This window comes from Melanotaenia boesemani, chromosome 23, assembly GCF_017639745.1.
Source record: "Melanotaenia boesemani isolate fMelBoe1 chromosome 23, fMelBoe1.pri, whole genome shotgun sequence".
Taxonomy (NCBI): domain Eukaryota; kingdom Metazoa; phylum Chordata; class Actinopteri; order Atheriniformes; family Melanotaeniidae; genus Melanotaenia; species Melanotaenia boesemani.
In genome coordinates, this window is record NC_055704.1 from 14,276,211 (window position 1) to 14,293,979 (window position 17,769).

Consider the following 17,769-nt stretch of genomic DNA (forward strand, 5'->3'; position numbering starts at 1 on the left):
TTATTTTATTTATCTACAAACCTCAAGCTACAAGTCAAAAATTAAACTTCACCAGAGGAGTTAAATAAACAGGTTGTTTTTGCTGACTGTATGAGACAACCACAGGCCCTGATGTTTTCATTTTGATCCCTGTGTTTGGTCTACAGACTAATCAGTCTTTCAAGGCTTGGCTGATTGCACCCCATTAAGTCTGGCTACAACCATCTCTGTTGACTTTGACCATGGCTTTTACCCGCTATCTTTTCCCTGCTGATGGCATTGTCAACAGAGGAGAGAAAAAAAATGGAATCCAAGGTGATGTTTACATTTGATTGGTAAATTGCCAAAAGCATTAACAATGTTTTTTTTTATCTTTCCTAAATAAGTGCAGCTTCTGTAGATGTACTGTAATATTTTAATAAAAGCTGAAAATAAATGTTAGTAGTAACCTAAAAACCTTCCTTTTTCTTACAACCTTGCTCAAACCCCTTTGAGCTGCTTTCTGAAAAACACACTTACCTCAATGATATAGTCATTGCCATCCTTTCCATGAACAGCCTTCACAGCACAGATATCTAGGCCACCAAACATCTCAGAACAAGAGTCAATCCACATCCGATATCTGGAACAAAGTTACACTAATTACTGATGAACCAATAGTTAAAGAGCCAGCAATCTTTGATGATATCATTGGGGACAAACTGAACAGTACAAACAGTGACATATGTGATCTTCTAAAAATAAACTAATAACAGCTGCACTCTCAGATTTGCCCTTATTATGTGAAGCTGAAAGCAAAATATACAGTCAGTCTACCTGTCAGTCATTGCAATCTGTTCCAACATGGCGGAACCTGTGTTGGCCTTCCAGTTGCCAGAAATGGATGTTCTCCTGGAAAAAACAAAACAAACAAACAAACAAACAAAAAAACATCAGGAAATGCTACAATCTGCTTCAGTACAAAAGTTTGCAACACTCAGAGTTAGTCTCTCCCAACTACTGCATGTGTTGTTGAATCAGAAAACTCATGGGAGAAACTATCGTGAATGCATCAGTGATAGTGATTGTGGTCCACACCTACAATATGTTTGTGTCAGGGCCAATTACAAACATGTTTTCATGGCGAGGCCGGTTCTCTGAAATATGTTGAGCAATTGTTTAGATTCAGAAACATGAAAGTTAAGAGGGCGTTGACACATAGTTTCTTTGTTTCTCTATGTTCGACTGAATTTACAAAGCAACGCCTCTTACTTCCAAATGGGTGTATGTGCTTGAGTGAGGAGTGGAAACATGGAATCACATGGATGCTGAAACTTGCCAGAAATCTATATGAAGACTGACATCTGCAGGTATAAACTAAAACATGAAAGTGAATGAGCCACCTCCCAGGTTTATAAAAATAGAAGAATAACGCTGCAATGTAGAAAAAGTTATTACTGTATAGTGATTATTACTGATCATTGCTGATTAAGTTTGGAGGGTGACTGAATACCAGCTGCATACCATCATCCATGAGATGTGAAAATAAGTAGTGGTTTAACTGTACAGCCTTGTATCATCCCATTACCAGTCATTTCAGCTTGCAGGAATGTGGTCACATCTTCAAAGTCTGAATTAGTTCTCCTTCTGAACACCTGCTATTTTCAGCACAATCCTTTTTAAAGTGTTAACACTTCATACCAAACTGGATTAATTTGCTAAAAAAAAAAAAGAAGTTTGTGTCACTAAAACCTTCCCTGAAGTACAATCCCTTCAGTTTAATCGCACAGGGCATTTTGTAAACAAGTCATGGGTCTACATGCTAATGTTAATTTAATTTAATCTGATTTTACCTCAAAATTCTACAATTTTCACTGGAGATAATTCTTGCCACCATTAAAACAGCAACTTTTTAAGCAAATAGAAACATCTACTTCTATTTGCAAAAAAACTTTTATTACCTTCAATTCTTTAATTGAATGCTATATTTTAGAAACAAAACATTTGGAAACAGAGCCGAGAGTTGTGCAAAGGTCTAATTTCTAGAACTTTAAATACAATTAAAAGATTGTTGTCCTTTTTTTTAAAAAAAAAAAAAATCATAAATGTCATCAAAAGAATGAAAGAAAATGACTCTAAATGACCCTAATTAAGTCACATTAAAGCACTAAGAACATCACAACAAGCAATAATCATTTTCACCATTCAGTGTACTGGTAATATTGGAAATATCTACTCTGTTAATCAGATGTGACAGACTGTAGAAACCTGTTGTGTAAGCAAATTGAGGGTTAGTTGGCAGATGTTAATGAGACTCCGCTCAGACTTGTGGAGCTTCTATTTAAAGAATAAAAAGTAACGATTCGCTTGAGACTTGGTTTACTTTGTGGTTCACACTAGCATCACTCTTTTAGGACGTTGTCATTCATTGTCGCCCAATGTTTGCACTTTATTACAACACCCTCCACAGCATTTCTCATGAAATTTGCTTAAATAAACCAGAGGCAGCTGGCTCAACAACTAATTTAAAGGCAGCTTCACCACATATTTTCCCATCACATGTACTTGTTAAAAGCTAAATGTAGGATGCTGGTGGTGTGAAACTTCTCACATGTAAGCCTTGTAGTTATTGCCAATCTTCTGGATGCGGATATCATATTTGGACTGGACGTAGGGCTCGGTGGTGGCATACGTCCCAGCAAGAGCCACCACACTAGTGATGTCCTGGAAGTCTTGTTGGTTTTCAACTTTGATCTGTGGGAGAGAGGCCACTTGTTAGTGAGAAGCTAATTACAAAGTGTGTTGTCAAAGCTGGCAGTGGCTGCTTAAAATCCCACAGGAATGTCACACTTGTACACAGGCCAGGTAATGAAGGGTCCTTGGATGGAAACACTGCCAGGGGCAGCTTTGAACAACGTCACCATCAAGTTATTAGACTGTAGACTGTAAACACAGGATGAAGGAAAATGACGAGGTGGTAACTAATCAACACAAAACATGTCTGTTGCATAAATTCAAGTAGATTTTTTTTGTTCTTTTTTTCTTCTATGGGAATAGCTAAATCTGAACAACCTTCAACAACAAAGTTTTTTTTTTAAAACAGCTAATGCACAAAATAAGAGATAATAGCAGCGTCCAGTTTAGTTTGGATGACCATATAACTTTCAGGTGATCTGAATAATCAGTTGTTTGTACCACCAAAAAACCTAATAGCCTAGTTTATTTAATAAAACATCTGCAAGTATGGTTAAAAGACATGGGAAACAATGATTCTGGAAGAGCTTCTGGGTCATTTGTAGTGATCACAAGGTGCTCTTGATCCTTCAGTTGTGCAGATTTCTTTTTTTTTTTTTACTTCATGTAGGACTTCTTGCTTAAAGTGAAAAAACTTTAAGAGCAAAAAGCCTACAAAAAATCATCAAAGACCCTCTCCAGAGTAATTTTCAAACATGGGATTGCACATGGGATTGCAAGACAATTAAAAATAGCCTAATTCTGATTTTTAATCATGTTTATTTAAATATTTGATCTCTTTTTTTTATTTAAATATGGTAACAGCATCTTAGAACATAAACTCATCAATATCTAAGACTTATTTCTTTAAACCAGGACGTATGTGCCTTCATTTCACATTGGTGTAGTGTGTGTAAACACAAATGTAACGCTGGGGGAGGGGGTTGTGTCAAAGTTGATCCACCACTGAAGCCTCTGAGCTAATTCACTTTGTCTTACACAGCAGTGTAAAAAGAGCACAGTGCAAGTCTTAATCAAAACTGGGTTGGATCACTCCAATAAAATTCTTGTGTCTTTGTAATACACTTCAAAGAGGAGGTTCTGAATGGAAATGGAAGCCAGGACCTGCGGGAAAATCTGTGAGGTCTTCATCTAAGTGTTTACAAGGGATTATGTTTGGCACCCGTTCACATACAAACAACTCCTAAAAACCGCTGACAAAAAAATACAAATTGTCTGGGTGGAACAAAGAAATCCAGAGAAGCATTTAAAGATGATGCAACCTTTCACTCGAAGATGAGCAACAGAAACAACACCAGGAAAACAAATAAAGGAAAACTGAGTAAAAGCAAGAATATTTCCAAAACTATAAAAGTTTCATAGTTAAAGAAGGATGGGCAACTTTGATGCTTAATTTGATCTGTAAATGGTGTTTTCACTTTGTCAGGTCCTAAGATGAAAGTAGTGGGCATCCACATATAGAGCTGTTGCTAAACCATTTAGTTTCTAAAATTAGCTTAGAATACAGAGTGGAAAATACATTCAAGCCAACAGAGAACATGGTAGATGAGCACAATCCAAATTTAAAAGGTGTCATTTTATGTTCTGAGTGATTTTCCTGTGTTGTTCAGCTTTACAGTGGATGTAAAGGGTCTGCAAAGTTACATGGCCTAAAGGACGTTATTCTTTCCCAGTAAGTCTGAATTACTCTATTTCCAATCCTGGCTTTTCTTCCATTACTTATCTTTTTCATAATAATTATACTTTACATGTCTGTTTAGTACATAGTTTTTTAAAGCCAAATTACTGCTAGTTAACAGGGAGGTTAAGGAGAGTTGATATACACTATATTGGCTCACCTGCCACGACTCTTGTTACTTCTGGGAATTTCAACCTATCACAGTAACACGCTGGAATTCACTGAGCACCAGAGAATGTTTGTAGAAACAGTCTGAATGCCTCGGTGCTTGATTTTTATACACCTGTGGCCATGGGAGGGATAGGAACACCTGATTTCAATTATTTGGGTGAGTGAATACTTTTGGCAGTATTGTGTATCAAGACGTTATTTCTGTATGGATTTCCAAAAGTAAAATGAACAATCAGTAGCTAAAAATAATTTTTATTACAATTTCTTGGAAGTTTTTTTTATTTTACTGAGCACTGCTTTAATGCTTGAAAATCTTAGAGACAGCATTGCAGAGTTAGGATACAGAGAAATAGTCAAGAAAATGACTTCTTGTATCTTTACCTGAACTCTTTTGCTAATCCTCAGTTGAAAATGCCACAAAGCCAAAGTCAGATGGTAGAGATAACTTGTCAACCATGCAGATTAGACTCCAACTATGCAGGTTGCAATTGCAAGGAATTGTGTGATAACACTTTCACATTTTCTTTCATAAAGGATAGCCCATTGTATTCTCTGTTAAAGGGAATGATGATGAAAGCATTGAAGCATTTACAAAATGAAACCACCCACCCTGGATCACTTGGGAGGGGGTTTAAGAGACAGGAATGGGCCTAGTATTGGCTCTTTTAGAAATATTCCATTTTCTGTATCGGATAAGTCAAATGATTTAGGAAAAGCAGTGAATACAGTGATGCCATCTTTGAATGACTATAACAGTAATTAGTCACTTTGCAAAACAGATTAGTCAAAAAGAGAGACTGAAGCTTCAGTGTCAAGCTGGAAGACTGGTCTTTTAAAGTGGAAATAACTTTGAAGCTAAAAGCTTGATTTCATAAACACACTTTTTTTTATGCAATCAATACTGCTTTCATGGCCAGTAGCTTACTAAATGGAAAGTTTAACCAACCTCTGACATTAAACAGGGAAACCTGTTTCTTCTTCCACAGACTGTGTTGTGGGTGGAAAGGTGTTGCTATTACATTTACTAAAGCTTTCAATCTGAGCCCACTCGTTTACAGTAAGCAGGCAGAAACTGAAAGAAAAATAGACTGAAGGGACATTGATCAGGCCACATAATGGCTCTTCAGGAAAACCCTGATAGAAAGTAGAAGGCAAAGCTATATACTATATATATATATCATAAAATATAATTACTGATATAACTATAATCTTAAAGCAAATGAATGTATGTTTTTTTGCTTCTAGATTTCCACATGTATATCTGAGTATTATAGTTGAATATTTTATTAGTGCACTAGTAACTGAATAACACAAAATGGATGAAATAATAAGATAAAATTCTGTATGTGGCACCTTTAAGCTATATTATAATATTGGGCAAAACAGTGGAGCCAGTTTTGTACAAAATTCTCAGAGCTCTGTGAGGTCTGATGGGTTAAACAAGGTCCTGACCAAAAAGAGACTTCCAGTTCCTCGTCAGCCTTATGGGATATTCTATAGCATGTCTGGCTCCTGAACAGGAAACCAAGCCCATCCAGACAGACGAGGGAAAGACAGAGCCTTGCTCTGGGAATTTTAATAAATGACGGAGGAGGAAAGCTAAGTGCTAAGTTTAAAACTGCTTCAGCTACTGTGTAACTTCATATCTAAAAATGAATAATTAACACTTATTTATACAAGATAAGTTTTAAAAGAAAAACAACTGCTCACTGGTTATTGCTCATTTTGTAGTCAGAAGACCTGATAGACATCAGCTGGTTATTTCTTCACAGCAATCATGGTTGAATATGTAAGACAGCCAGAATATGTAAAACAACAGTTACAGTTTTAATGAAATGCTAATGAAACAAAATACCAGTGGACTGTACTCTGATCTTATCAGTGGTGTTAAACATCTGCGTTCATCAATCTTTGTGGTAATCAGATATCTGCTTCACAAGAGAAAATCCAAGAACAGTTTTCACACGATACAGCCTGATTAAAATAATTACTTGGAGCTTGTCTTATTTTAATCTTTCCAGATTTCAACAGGTGGGCGTTTAGAATTTAGACCTCCTGCTTGATCCCAGGTTAGTAGAAGCAGCTCAGATATTATCATGTTTGATTTACATGACTGCAGTCTAGACAAATCTGTGTGAACGTACATGGTCTTAGCTTTTATACGAGGAAATCCAAACCTGGGTGCTTATCTGCATATTAACAAATTTGTTTAAAGCAGCACTACTGAACTTTGGCAGATTTTTGTACTGTAGCGCCCCCTAAGGAAAGGATAATTCAGCATCTGTCTTGCATCCTGTCTTTATTGTTCTCGTTCCAGCAAGTAAAAGCCAGCCCAATGTTGACGTCTGTCTTATCACTTGCCCAGTCACATTCTCTCTTTTCTTGCTTCCTCCAATAATGTCCTCTCCTCAAAATGGCCACTGTGTTGATATCCAGTTGCTGGCGTGTGACGTTGTGCCAAAAACCACCAGGTTGTGACACCCCCAGCTCAGCAGAAAATCCCCCTAGGCTAACTTTACTGCGCTTTCAGGATTGGTGCAGCCCTCTAGTAGACACTGTTGCATCCATCAGACAAAGCAGCAACACAAGCCTGCGCAATACTCCTTCAGAAAAGGTTTTAAAGCAAGCACACAGCTAACATTTCTCGAAAAGAGATGACACAGGGTTAGTTGCTAACTCTGTAAGTACAACAGAGAAGCGACCAATTTTTTTTCTTCCAAAAATATCAAGAATTTAAAAGCAGAGTTGGGACATTCCTAAAAACTGGAAATCTCCAACTCTTTATTCCATGAATGACAACAACACTGGAATGGTAAGAATGTTATGGTCAACGGGTTTTTGAGTTACGGTCTTGATTTTGTCTTTTGGTTTCTTAATAATACCTTATTCTACTTTACTATTTTTTAATAAGCTTATTTCTTGCCCTCAATTACCTTACTTCCTGTTTTTTGTTGTAGTTTTTGCCCTTGTCGTTTTGGTTGTGTTCACTTCCTGTTTTGGTTTCACACCAGTTTAAAGTAAAGTTTACCTACAGTTATTTGTAAAATTGTGGGTCTTCATATCAGAATCTGTTCATGTCCTGCTGGAACTTTTTGGGCGGCAATGATTTGTTTGTGATAAAAGTTAGAGAGACAAAGGGATATACAGTGTTAAAGTTGCAGGATGCAAGATGAATATTGAATTACAATGTTGTTAGGAGGCGCGTTACTAAGAAAATTTGCCAGAGTCCTATAGTGCCTCTTTAAGGTCAAGAAAATGGTTAATTTTAGAGTGTACGGTAACAAAAGCTTTGTATATGTGTATTTATATTTTAAGGAACTTACCTTTCCCATTCCAGCATGTGCATGCCCCATCTTGACTACTACGGGGAAGGAAGGAGTTGTCACCTGCAGACAGGAACGTCATCACATAATTAAATGAATGTCACACTAAGTGAAAATAAATAAATAAATAAAAATATAAGACCTCTATTCTAAAAGTCAAGAACATCAACATCATAGGTTGAAAGTATAATTTCATTTCAAGGTTTTCAACTGTAACCGATGTCATTTGTTCTTGCCCCTTGGAAAAACTGGAATTCTTATTTTTATTTATTTATTTATTTTTTATTTCACATTTATTTTACCAGGTAAGTCCCATTAAGATTACAAAATCTCTTTTTCAAGGGAGCTCTGGCCAAGGCAGAGGTAGTCCAAATTTCATTACAGGTAATCATTATAGACAGTTTAAAAAACCAACATAAACCATACAGTATAAAACGTTTAACATATACATCCAAGAGGGCAAAGGTGATGCATTAACACAGCAATGATGCATTATTTTCCTTCCCCATAAAATTAATATTGCTTGCTAATAAACAGTCTAGTTTTATAAATATATAAAGCAGATGTTTTTCGCAAATGTGTGTGGCCTGCTGCTAAATTCCTATCTTCTATTTAACCTAGCTCTGACGAAAACATTTAGGCGCTATTGCTCAAACCTGTTTAAATGTGGTATATACATTAAAGCATTTTTGCTTCAAATTGTACTAATCAAAATTAATATATTTCTTCACAGTCACATACAGTATGTCTGAAAACTAAATGCTAAAGTCAATGGCTTAAGGAACAATGAAAACCAACAACACCCGATGCTAAAGCTAACTTTGTTTAAGAGCTAAAAACTGGAGGTTTGACAATACAAACAAAACCTTTCCACACACTAACACATATACTGAGATAAGGATGTCTATGTATTGAAAGAAAAGTGAAAAAGACCGGTGTAGCAGGTAAACCTTTCCATTCATTCATGTGTTGAAATTGAATATTATTCTCAAAAAGTTAAAAATGGGAAAGAAAAGGATTATTACATAACGCTAAAAGTTTGATAAGGTTGTGGTCTGTGAGGACATTCAACTCTTTGTACTCTAAATATCCAGCTAGACCTCTTGTAAACATCACATTGAGACACAACTAAAAGCAGACAACTATTTCCTTTGCATATGTTCCGAATGTGTACATGAAGTGTCCAGAAAGGCACTGGCTCTCATGCCATCCCACTAAACTTGAAACTGCCCCGCATGAGGAAGAGTTGGAAGAATGTTGGTTTATTACACAGTTCTGGGAAGTTGGGTGGAAGACCACATTTCAGTGGGATGGCTTTGGACAAACCAAATAGACTGCAAACATGTTTTGTCTCATAATTTGTAGAACTGAAGTGGACAGAACATCAACAGATTACTTCAAACCTTCCTGTGGTTTGATCGGCCCTTGATAAATTTACTGATAGGGAGGTCATCTAAAGAAGCACTTTTCCTGTTTCAAAAGCACTTTCCCCATCCTTGTGTTAAATAACTCCGGCTTCAAAACCAGGTTACATAAGTTTTTTGCTTCTTTAACACAGCCACTGATATAAAGAAAATAACACTAATATGACAGTTGCTAAAGGACCCCCCCCCCTGAACAGCTGCTATCATTTCATCCACACCTCCTGACAGTTGACAATCTGCACATCCCAGTGCTGCCGTCAGCTTGTTTTGGGCTTTGAACTGACAGAGCTGCTTGAGGGTGTGAGTGACGCATCTACTGACAGACCTGGCTGACATGCAGACAAGTGATTTTAATTGTCTCCCATTATCACTTTACAAGTGCCGAAGTACAGAAAGGAGGCTAGGCTGTATCGAGGAGTCATCTCTGTAGTCCACTTTAAGAGCTGAGTGCACAACAAGCATTTAGGAAAATGAAGAACACACAGCCTTGAAAAATAAATTAGAAACTAATGCAATTATGCATTTGATCAGCCTTGCCTTGTAATCATGCCTTCTGGATTGAAATACCAGGAAAGTCGGAATAACTACCCATCAGATTTTCATGAGATCCGATACTTTCGAAACCAAGGTTTCAAAAACAGGTTAAATGTTTGAGGGTCTGTTGAGTCTTTGTGCTGTATAATAGCGGAATTCCCTGAAAGACTATACAAATTGTACAGCGCTGTAACAAAAGGGGGGCAAGTTTGTTTTGTGGGCAAACCTTGCTCCTGCTCATGGATTGAACCAGATAGGTCATGGGCACATTCTGGGTGGCCACTCAAAGCCACAGGATCCCAGTCATAAGGAGAAAATATAGGTTTGTTCATATCTGTAAGTACAGGCATCCTCTATATAAAATATGACTTATACGGGTGTTTCCACAGTTTCTTTTAAAAGCCACAAAGGCCTCCTAAACACCTTTTTGACCAAAGTTTCAGTAATACCGGTGACCTGTCAAGGATGTACCCTGTCTCTTGCCCTGCCTAAGCTGCAGCCCGCCACAGCCCTTTACTGGAATAGGTAGGTATAGAAAATTGATGGTTGGTTTCTTTACTGGTGCTAAAACCAGTTCTAAGATCAATGATGTCAATTTAAACACAACTATACAAGACTGTTGCTTCCCATATCTCCAAAATTTTATATCAATGATGATGACCAAAGTACAAAGAGTAAGTTTTTCATTATAGGTTTTCAACTAAAAATAACAGTTTTCTGGGTTACATTCAGTTAATAATACTGCAACACTTTACAAAATACTAAGTTGGTTTCATATGCAAAATATGAATGAAATTGATGAGTATTTTCTGTAAGAAAGCAGGAAGTATGAAGCCTGTCAGAAGTTCACAGTTTAGAGCATCTACATGTGTGCGTCAAATGACGCATGATGACATGCCTTCAGTTTAACAAGTAACTGAGAAGTGCCACAGCAGGGTGGATGCCTGTTTGTCTGCGGGAGTGAGTGGGTTGGGTGGATGGAGTAGTAGCCACCTACCCTGTCTGGACATGTTACTTCCAGTCATTGTCATCAGCATGGTGATGACGGCAGATGAGCCTAGACTATTTTTTTCCAGGTGATTCACTGACCTCAACAAGTCACCTTTACTGATATCCAAATATTGAAGAAGGTGAAAAAGCCCTACAGGGTGTAACAATGTTTTCAGGAACATTTAAAGAATGCTGTCTGGGAATCATCTGTCGAGCTATCAACGAAGATACTGTCAGGTCAGACACTGTCACTCGCACCCTTCCAGGTTTTTAAATTTTTAATGAATAACTTACAAAAGAAGTAGATGCCATAATGTTAAAAATATTGTTCAACAAAACAAGGTTCCACCATTTAAAAATCTTGGCAAATAGCCTCCATTAGCTCTCAGATGTGGCAGGTTTCTCTTTTAAAACTTCAGCTGTGTTTCATCTAAGTTGTATGTGCACCCCTCAGCCTTTTGCTCCAAGCAGAAATCTGTTAAAGGCATCCAGTGTGGTAAAGATGTTAAGAAGTCACATGCTAAAAAAGCTAATTATATGGTGGGTGATTTCACCAGTCTAGGTTTCCTTTAGGAACAGGCAGGCTCCCCTCATTTTCAGTAAATGTGGCTAAAAATCAAGAGCTGGCAGACGATGGAAATACTTCAGGGAAACCCACCCACCCAAACCCCTCTGTGGCTGTTTGCGCAAAGCTTGTTGGGTGAGAGTGAAGCAAGATTATTGCTCAGGTCAGTTTCTGAGGTGAATCATGCTTCCATGCAACATTCCAGCCTGAAAACTTTCATCTGTACTTTTATTTGTACATATGGAGACCAACACTGTCTCCACTGGAAAACCTGTAAAAGGCCCTTTAAGCTCACAAACGGAGGATCTGTCACAAATAAATGGCTGTTTTTACCAAATAATGGTTTGTTTAAACACGATAAAAAAAAGCTTTTCTTACAAAGCCTTGAACACTTGACTGGACTGGTTTAAGTCTTATTTACCTGGTAGAACACCAGTCTGCACATGTGATGTGTCCTTTATGTAGTTTGGAGACAAAGACATTGGCTGCAGCATTAAGACAACATTGAAGACCCTCTCCAAGACTTGCTGAGGGGTATCAGACCTTATTAGAGACCAGAGAATCAGTGTGTGTGGCAGCTGCAGTGGCCAGCCTGGAGCCTCAGCTCCTATAAGTCTCCTGTGAGGTTGCTCAGGGACTGGTTCCAGCTGATAACTGGCTCTTTTAATCACCTGTAAGGGAAAGAAGTCTAAAGGAGTAATGTATTTAGCTGCTGGGTTTAGTCTTGGTCAGTTCATTTCACAGTGTAGTGGAGCAGGACCCAAATGTAGACTAACCCAGGAGGCAGTAGGTGCAACAAGAAACTTAACTGACTCATGTAAAAGGTGCAAAAATACTATGAGTGCTGTTGGAGCAGGGTAACAAAATGTATATGGAGGCAGGAATCCAAGAAGCAAACTTTAAGTCATGGGAAAACTGGAACTAAGGGGAATGATATTAATACAATAGATGGCTATTAAGAAAGGAATTGGGGTATATATATTAAGGAAACAATAACTGGGTGTATCAGCTGTGTATCAACACAATGGCCAGTAGGAAAGACGTCAGCAATGATGTCTTCCCTAAAAAGGCAACTGTTGTGGGCCATTAATATGAAAAAGATTATACAGATTTCCCAAAAATTTGGTGTCCGTCAATCTTCAGAGAAAGATTATTCAGAAGTGGGAAAAAATCAACATAATCTAAATAAAAAACAGATGTTGATGTTCATTGGAGTTTGTTGGAGCAAGTTCCCCCCAAGATCAGATTGTGCAATGCTGAGAAACTGCAAAAAGGGTGGCCCAATAAGCTACTGAATCATGGGGTGTTTTAACTTTTTCAAACATTGATTATGCATTTTGGATTGTTTCTTTTTTTTCTGTGATGGACTGGTGACTTGTCCAGGATGTACCCTGCATCTCACCAGATGACGGGATGGGCTCCAACCCCTTCACAACCCTATTTAAGCAGGTATAGAAAACAAGTGGGTTAGTTTTTGTTAAATGAAACAACAGATATAAAAGGAGGTTGGGGTATTTTTTGGACCAGGATTTTTCTTTTTATTCATGTTGACATGACGATTGGTCTCTATCATGGCCTTCATTCGTCTGAAAAATATTGGAGAAATCAGAAGCTTTCTTTCTTAAATTAAGCCTGAAAAACTGGTTAAGTCATTCATCACATTTCTGCCAGACCTCAGCAATGTCATTATAGTTGGGTGTCCAAATAATTCCCTCAAAATCTTTTAGTTGATCCACAAAATTGGAGCCAGAGGATTGACTGATGTATAAATAAACCCCAACCTCAACACAGCTTACTTCTAACCTAAACCTTTTACCCAAACTTATTTCTCACCTTAGTCTTAACCACAACCTCAGAGTCTAGCCTTTGTCCCTATAAGGACTGTTGGTCCTTAGGTCTGTGATTATACCAGAAGTCCTAATAAAGTAACAACAAGAACACACAAAGACAAGCTATTTCCAATTACAAGCTTGTAGAGCGGTATAGCGATTAAGTTGCTGAGCAACGAGTGTTAAACCTCTTGTTGGGAGCAAAGGCAGTATAAAACAAAACACATGGTACATCCATCCTCTATTTATGATCTCTTAATTTTTATTATGGCCACTCAAACTTGCCACATCAAGGGGAAAACATAAGGCCCAATGGTTTATGCAGACGTCGAGAGCAGGGGGACCCCCGACTCAGAATCCCATTTCAAGAGTCTGACTGCAGTAGGACCAAAGAGTGCCTGACCACATCAAACCCTGCTTACGGATTTAGAGAGCCTCAAAAGACCCATAATGTTTATTATGCGAATCCCCTCAAGTTACTCACTGAACTCATACACCTGATGGGAAAGGATTCAGTAGCCAACAGATGAGTCCTGTCTTTTTGCTTCTACAGCTATGCTGAAACAAGATAACCAGACTGCAGAATTACGGTATGTGTCATAGGCATGACCCACACAGTAGTTCCTGTAACAGACATTTACAAGTTGTCATAGTAACCCCCTGGAATAACATCCGCCCCGAAACTGCAGTAGATGCCATTGTGTTAAAGTGTATACAGTAAAAGCTGTCTAATGCGGCATGGTAATTATTGTTGTGGAATTTGAGCCCATATGGCTCCCATTAGGATCCATTCCTGTGTGCTTCCATGAGGCTGGCAGCTGTCTGGAAAAAATACAAGTTAGACCTGAGGATGGAAGTTTCCAGGGTGGATGCATCCTAGCAGCACTGAGGTGTTGATGGTCAGTGGCATCCTTGTTGTTAAGTAACCTGCTTTGTCATCAAAGCTTGCTTGGTTTTTGGGAGGATTTAGCTTTATCCAAACCATATTAAGGTTGGTAACATCCCCTTGAGCAAATAGATTCTGTTATCCATTACCTCAAACTGAGTCAGTGTCTGATCACAAAGCAACATTTCTTTAGTACTCTTGTGACTAAATTCCCCAAACATAAATTTTTGTTGTCTGTTTTTCTTGGAAGATGCATCATATTGTGGGTTTCTACTGTAAACAGACTTTTTAGCACTGATGTATCGTTCTGGTTCATTAGTTTGGTCCCACATGTCTACAACTTTTCTTTATATTTGTTATTAGTGTCCAATTTGGTTTCCATATAAAAGTAGGGGAAACAGTGAAGACATGTCAAAGTAGCGAAGTGTTTTCTCAGATGTTGTGAAAACTGGTAGATATACAGAGAGGAAAATTGAGTCAGTAAAGCATTTTTTCATAATTCCATACATCAAATATGAGCTTATTCAGGCTAAAGTAGTCAGAAATGGCTTTTTGCATAGCACTGTCATATTCAAAGCGAGGTCTTAATGAGATAATACTAATAATAATGTAGTTATTGTTGTAGGTTGTAATGTCCATCCATCCATTCGTTATCTGCCGCTTATCCGGAGTTGGGTCACGGCTGCCTAAGCAGGGAAACTCAGACTTCCCTCTCCCCGACCACATTCACGAGCTCATCTGAGGGGATCCTGAGGCGTTCCCAGGCCAGCCGCGAGATGTAGTACATCCAGCGTGTCCTGGGTCTTCCCCAGGGCCCCATTCTGATGGGATGTGCACGGAACATCTCACCAGGGAGGCGTCATGGAGGCATCATGAACAGTTGCCTGAGCCACCTCATCTGGCTCCTCACGATGCGGAGGAGCAGTGACTCCACTATGAGCCCCTCCCGGATCACCAAGCTTCTCACCCTATCTCTAAGTGAGAGCCAGCCACCCTGTGGAGAAAACTAATTTCGTCCACTGGTATTTGTGATCTTGTTCTTTCGGTCACTACCTATATATACCTATACTACCTATACTACATCTGAGCCATCTCACCACCAGGTGGTGATCAGCTGACAGCTCCGCCCCTCTCTTCACCCGAGTGTCCAAGACATGCGGCTGCAAGCCGGTTGTAATGTCATTTTTTTAAAAGTCCATTCATTTTCTATACACGCTTATTCCAATGCAGAGTCACAGAGTCTGGAGCCTATCCCAGGTGCTACTAGATGAAAGGCAGGGTACATCCTAGACAGGTCGCCAGTTTCCAAAAATGAAAAGAAAAAAAGAAGGATATTCTTATTCTACTTTTATTAATTATTCTCTACAGTGTAGATTGTGTCCCCAGGTGGCAGCAATTAAAGTAGGTCTGATTATACCTTTTTTTTTTTAAATAAATACAGTTGACTTTTTTATTAGACAATCTGTTCATCTCTCTCTCGCTCTCTCTGTCTCTCTCTCTCTCTCTAATTAATGTAATAATACCAATAATCACACAAATTCAAGAGGAAAGGAAGAGGCGGCAAGACAGGAGCAAAGCAGAGAAAAAGCAGAAGAAATTCAAACCATTTCTTCCAGCTGCTCTGATGGGAAATGTGCAGTGTTGTGCATGAACGAGTTCAAACGCAGCATTCATTGAACGCTTTTGTTTTTTTGTGAGTGTTGAACTGATGAAAACATTTTTTAAATAACAACTTTAAAGAACTCGTTAAAAAAGGTCCTGCAACAGTCAATGCCTACATTTTCCTGGTCATACACCTACTTCACACTACATTACCCATGATGCATTGTACACTAACATAACAAAGGAGGAATGCTTAGTGGCAACGTTGATAGGAAGAAGCTGCAGATGTAGCATGCACATCAGACACCTCTTCTGCTTATGATTACTAATGGAAATATTATGTACTGCCTAAAAACAAATCTAACATTTCTGTGCAAATGCTGTCCACCTGAGTCAAAATGTCAGATGCAACTTTATGTATTTCAGATTATGGCTGCAGGAACATATCCTGGACTCTTATTTATATGCCGCTTTAAGACTTTACGAGCAGATTGAGACAATCAAATTAACCAAAAACTACAAGGTGCTTTTCAACTTTGACGAGTCACTGTAAAGGTAAAAATCTTCCCACTGGAAACCAGTCTGTGAGCAATTTGTTTCGTATTATCTTTCAAGAATCAAGATCAAACTCAAGAAGCCTGGCTCTGTGCTGGGGACTGATCTGGATCTCTTGGAACTCAAATTTCAGAGAAGAAGGCAGCATAAGCTGCTGAACATAATGGACAATGCTTCACATCCTCTACACACAGTGAGAAAACAGTGTGTTCAGGAAGAGGCTTCTTCATGAAGCTTAAAGACACAACAATACTAACAATCTTTCTGTCTTGATACAGACCAAGATACTAACAGCCATCGCCTTATAAAATATAATTATTCATTCATTCATTCATTCATTCTCTGTACCGCTTGGTCCATTAAGGGTTGCGGGCAAGCTGGAGCCTATCCCAGCATTAACAGGTGAGAGGCAGGGTACACCCTGGACAGGTCACCAGTCCATCGCAGGGCCAATACATAGGGGACAAATAATCATTCACACTCGCACACACTCCTAGGGAGAATTTAGAGTCATCAATTAACCTAACATGCATGTCTTTGGACGGTGGGAGGAAGCCGGAGTACCCGGAGAGAACCCACGCATACACGGGGAGAAAATGCAAACTCCACACAGAAAGCCCACCGCCCTCAAGGTTCGAACCTCCCCCCAGCCGAGATTCGAACCAGTGACCTTCTTGCTGTGAGGCCTTATGAAATATAATTCACAATTATTTAAAAAGAATAAAGAAACAATAAAAATCAAAAACAAACCAAAAAACAGAAACAAATCCGGGACATCATCAATTTCCTGATGCCGAATTACAAAGTTTTCTTCATTTCATTCAACTTCCAAGATTACATACATTTCTCATTAGCTATGTTTACATGGAGCACTTTTGATCCGATCGAACATCCAATCAGAATATAAATGCATCATGTAAACATGTCAGCTGATCCGATCGCCCTCGATCGGAAATAATTTTCCAACTGGTTGGATCACTTTATCTAGCTCCCATGTACACATGTCAGCTGGAATTTCCAATCAGACTGATTTTAATTGGACAGATTTAATATTCATCCATGTAAATGTAGCTATTGAACCACACAAAACTTCATACTAAACTTTAAAAAGGCCTTGTAACTGTATGTAAACATAACAACCCAAACATGGTTTTCTTTGGTTGATCAGTTCATCCATTTCTTATCCAAAACTAAGCATCAAATTTAGGGTCTCACTTGTAACATTTGAGTATAAGTATAGAGGGACAATCTGTCCCACCATCTGAGCCACTGATTTATACATAGTTGCTTCATTTATTTACTTTGTGATACTAGGTACAAACTGTGGTCTCAACGTATCTCTTACATGAACTTTGAGAAGCATATGTCAGGTATATTCAGCTGTAATTGCCCATTTATTATGTCTTCAAGAACATTATGTTAAATATGTCAATTAAAACAAAAAAGTAGTAAAGTCTCAGAGCTCTCACAGGTGGTTATTACAGATGGTTAACCAATAAG

General features: G+C 38.4%; 1 protein-coding gene across 3 annotated transcripts in view; it reads right to left on the reverse strand.

Annotated features, from left to right (window-relative positions):
• The window catches only part of LOC121634788 (synapsin-3-like), a 132,489-nt gene that overhangs the window by 22,122 nt on the left and 92,598 nt on the right, over positions 1-17,769 (reverse strand). For all 3 annotated transcript variants that reach the window (XM_041977708.1, XM_041977707.1, XM_041977709.1), the window contains exons 7-10: positions 7,885-7,947; positions 2,570-2,712; positions 796-870; positions 499-601 (exon numbers count right to left, since the gene is read on the reverse strand). In XM_041977708.1, the coding sequence (XP_041833642.1) occupies positions 499-601; positions 796-870; positions 2,570-2,712; positions 7,885-7,947 (384 nt within the window). The remainder of the gene's footprint in view (positions 1-498; positions 602-795; positions 871-2,569; positions 2,713-7,884; positions 7,948-17,769) is intronic.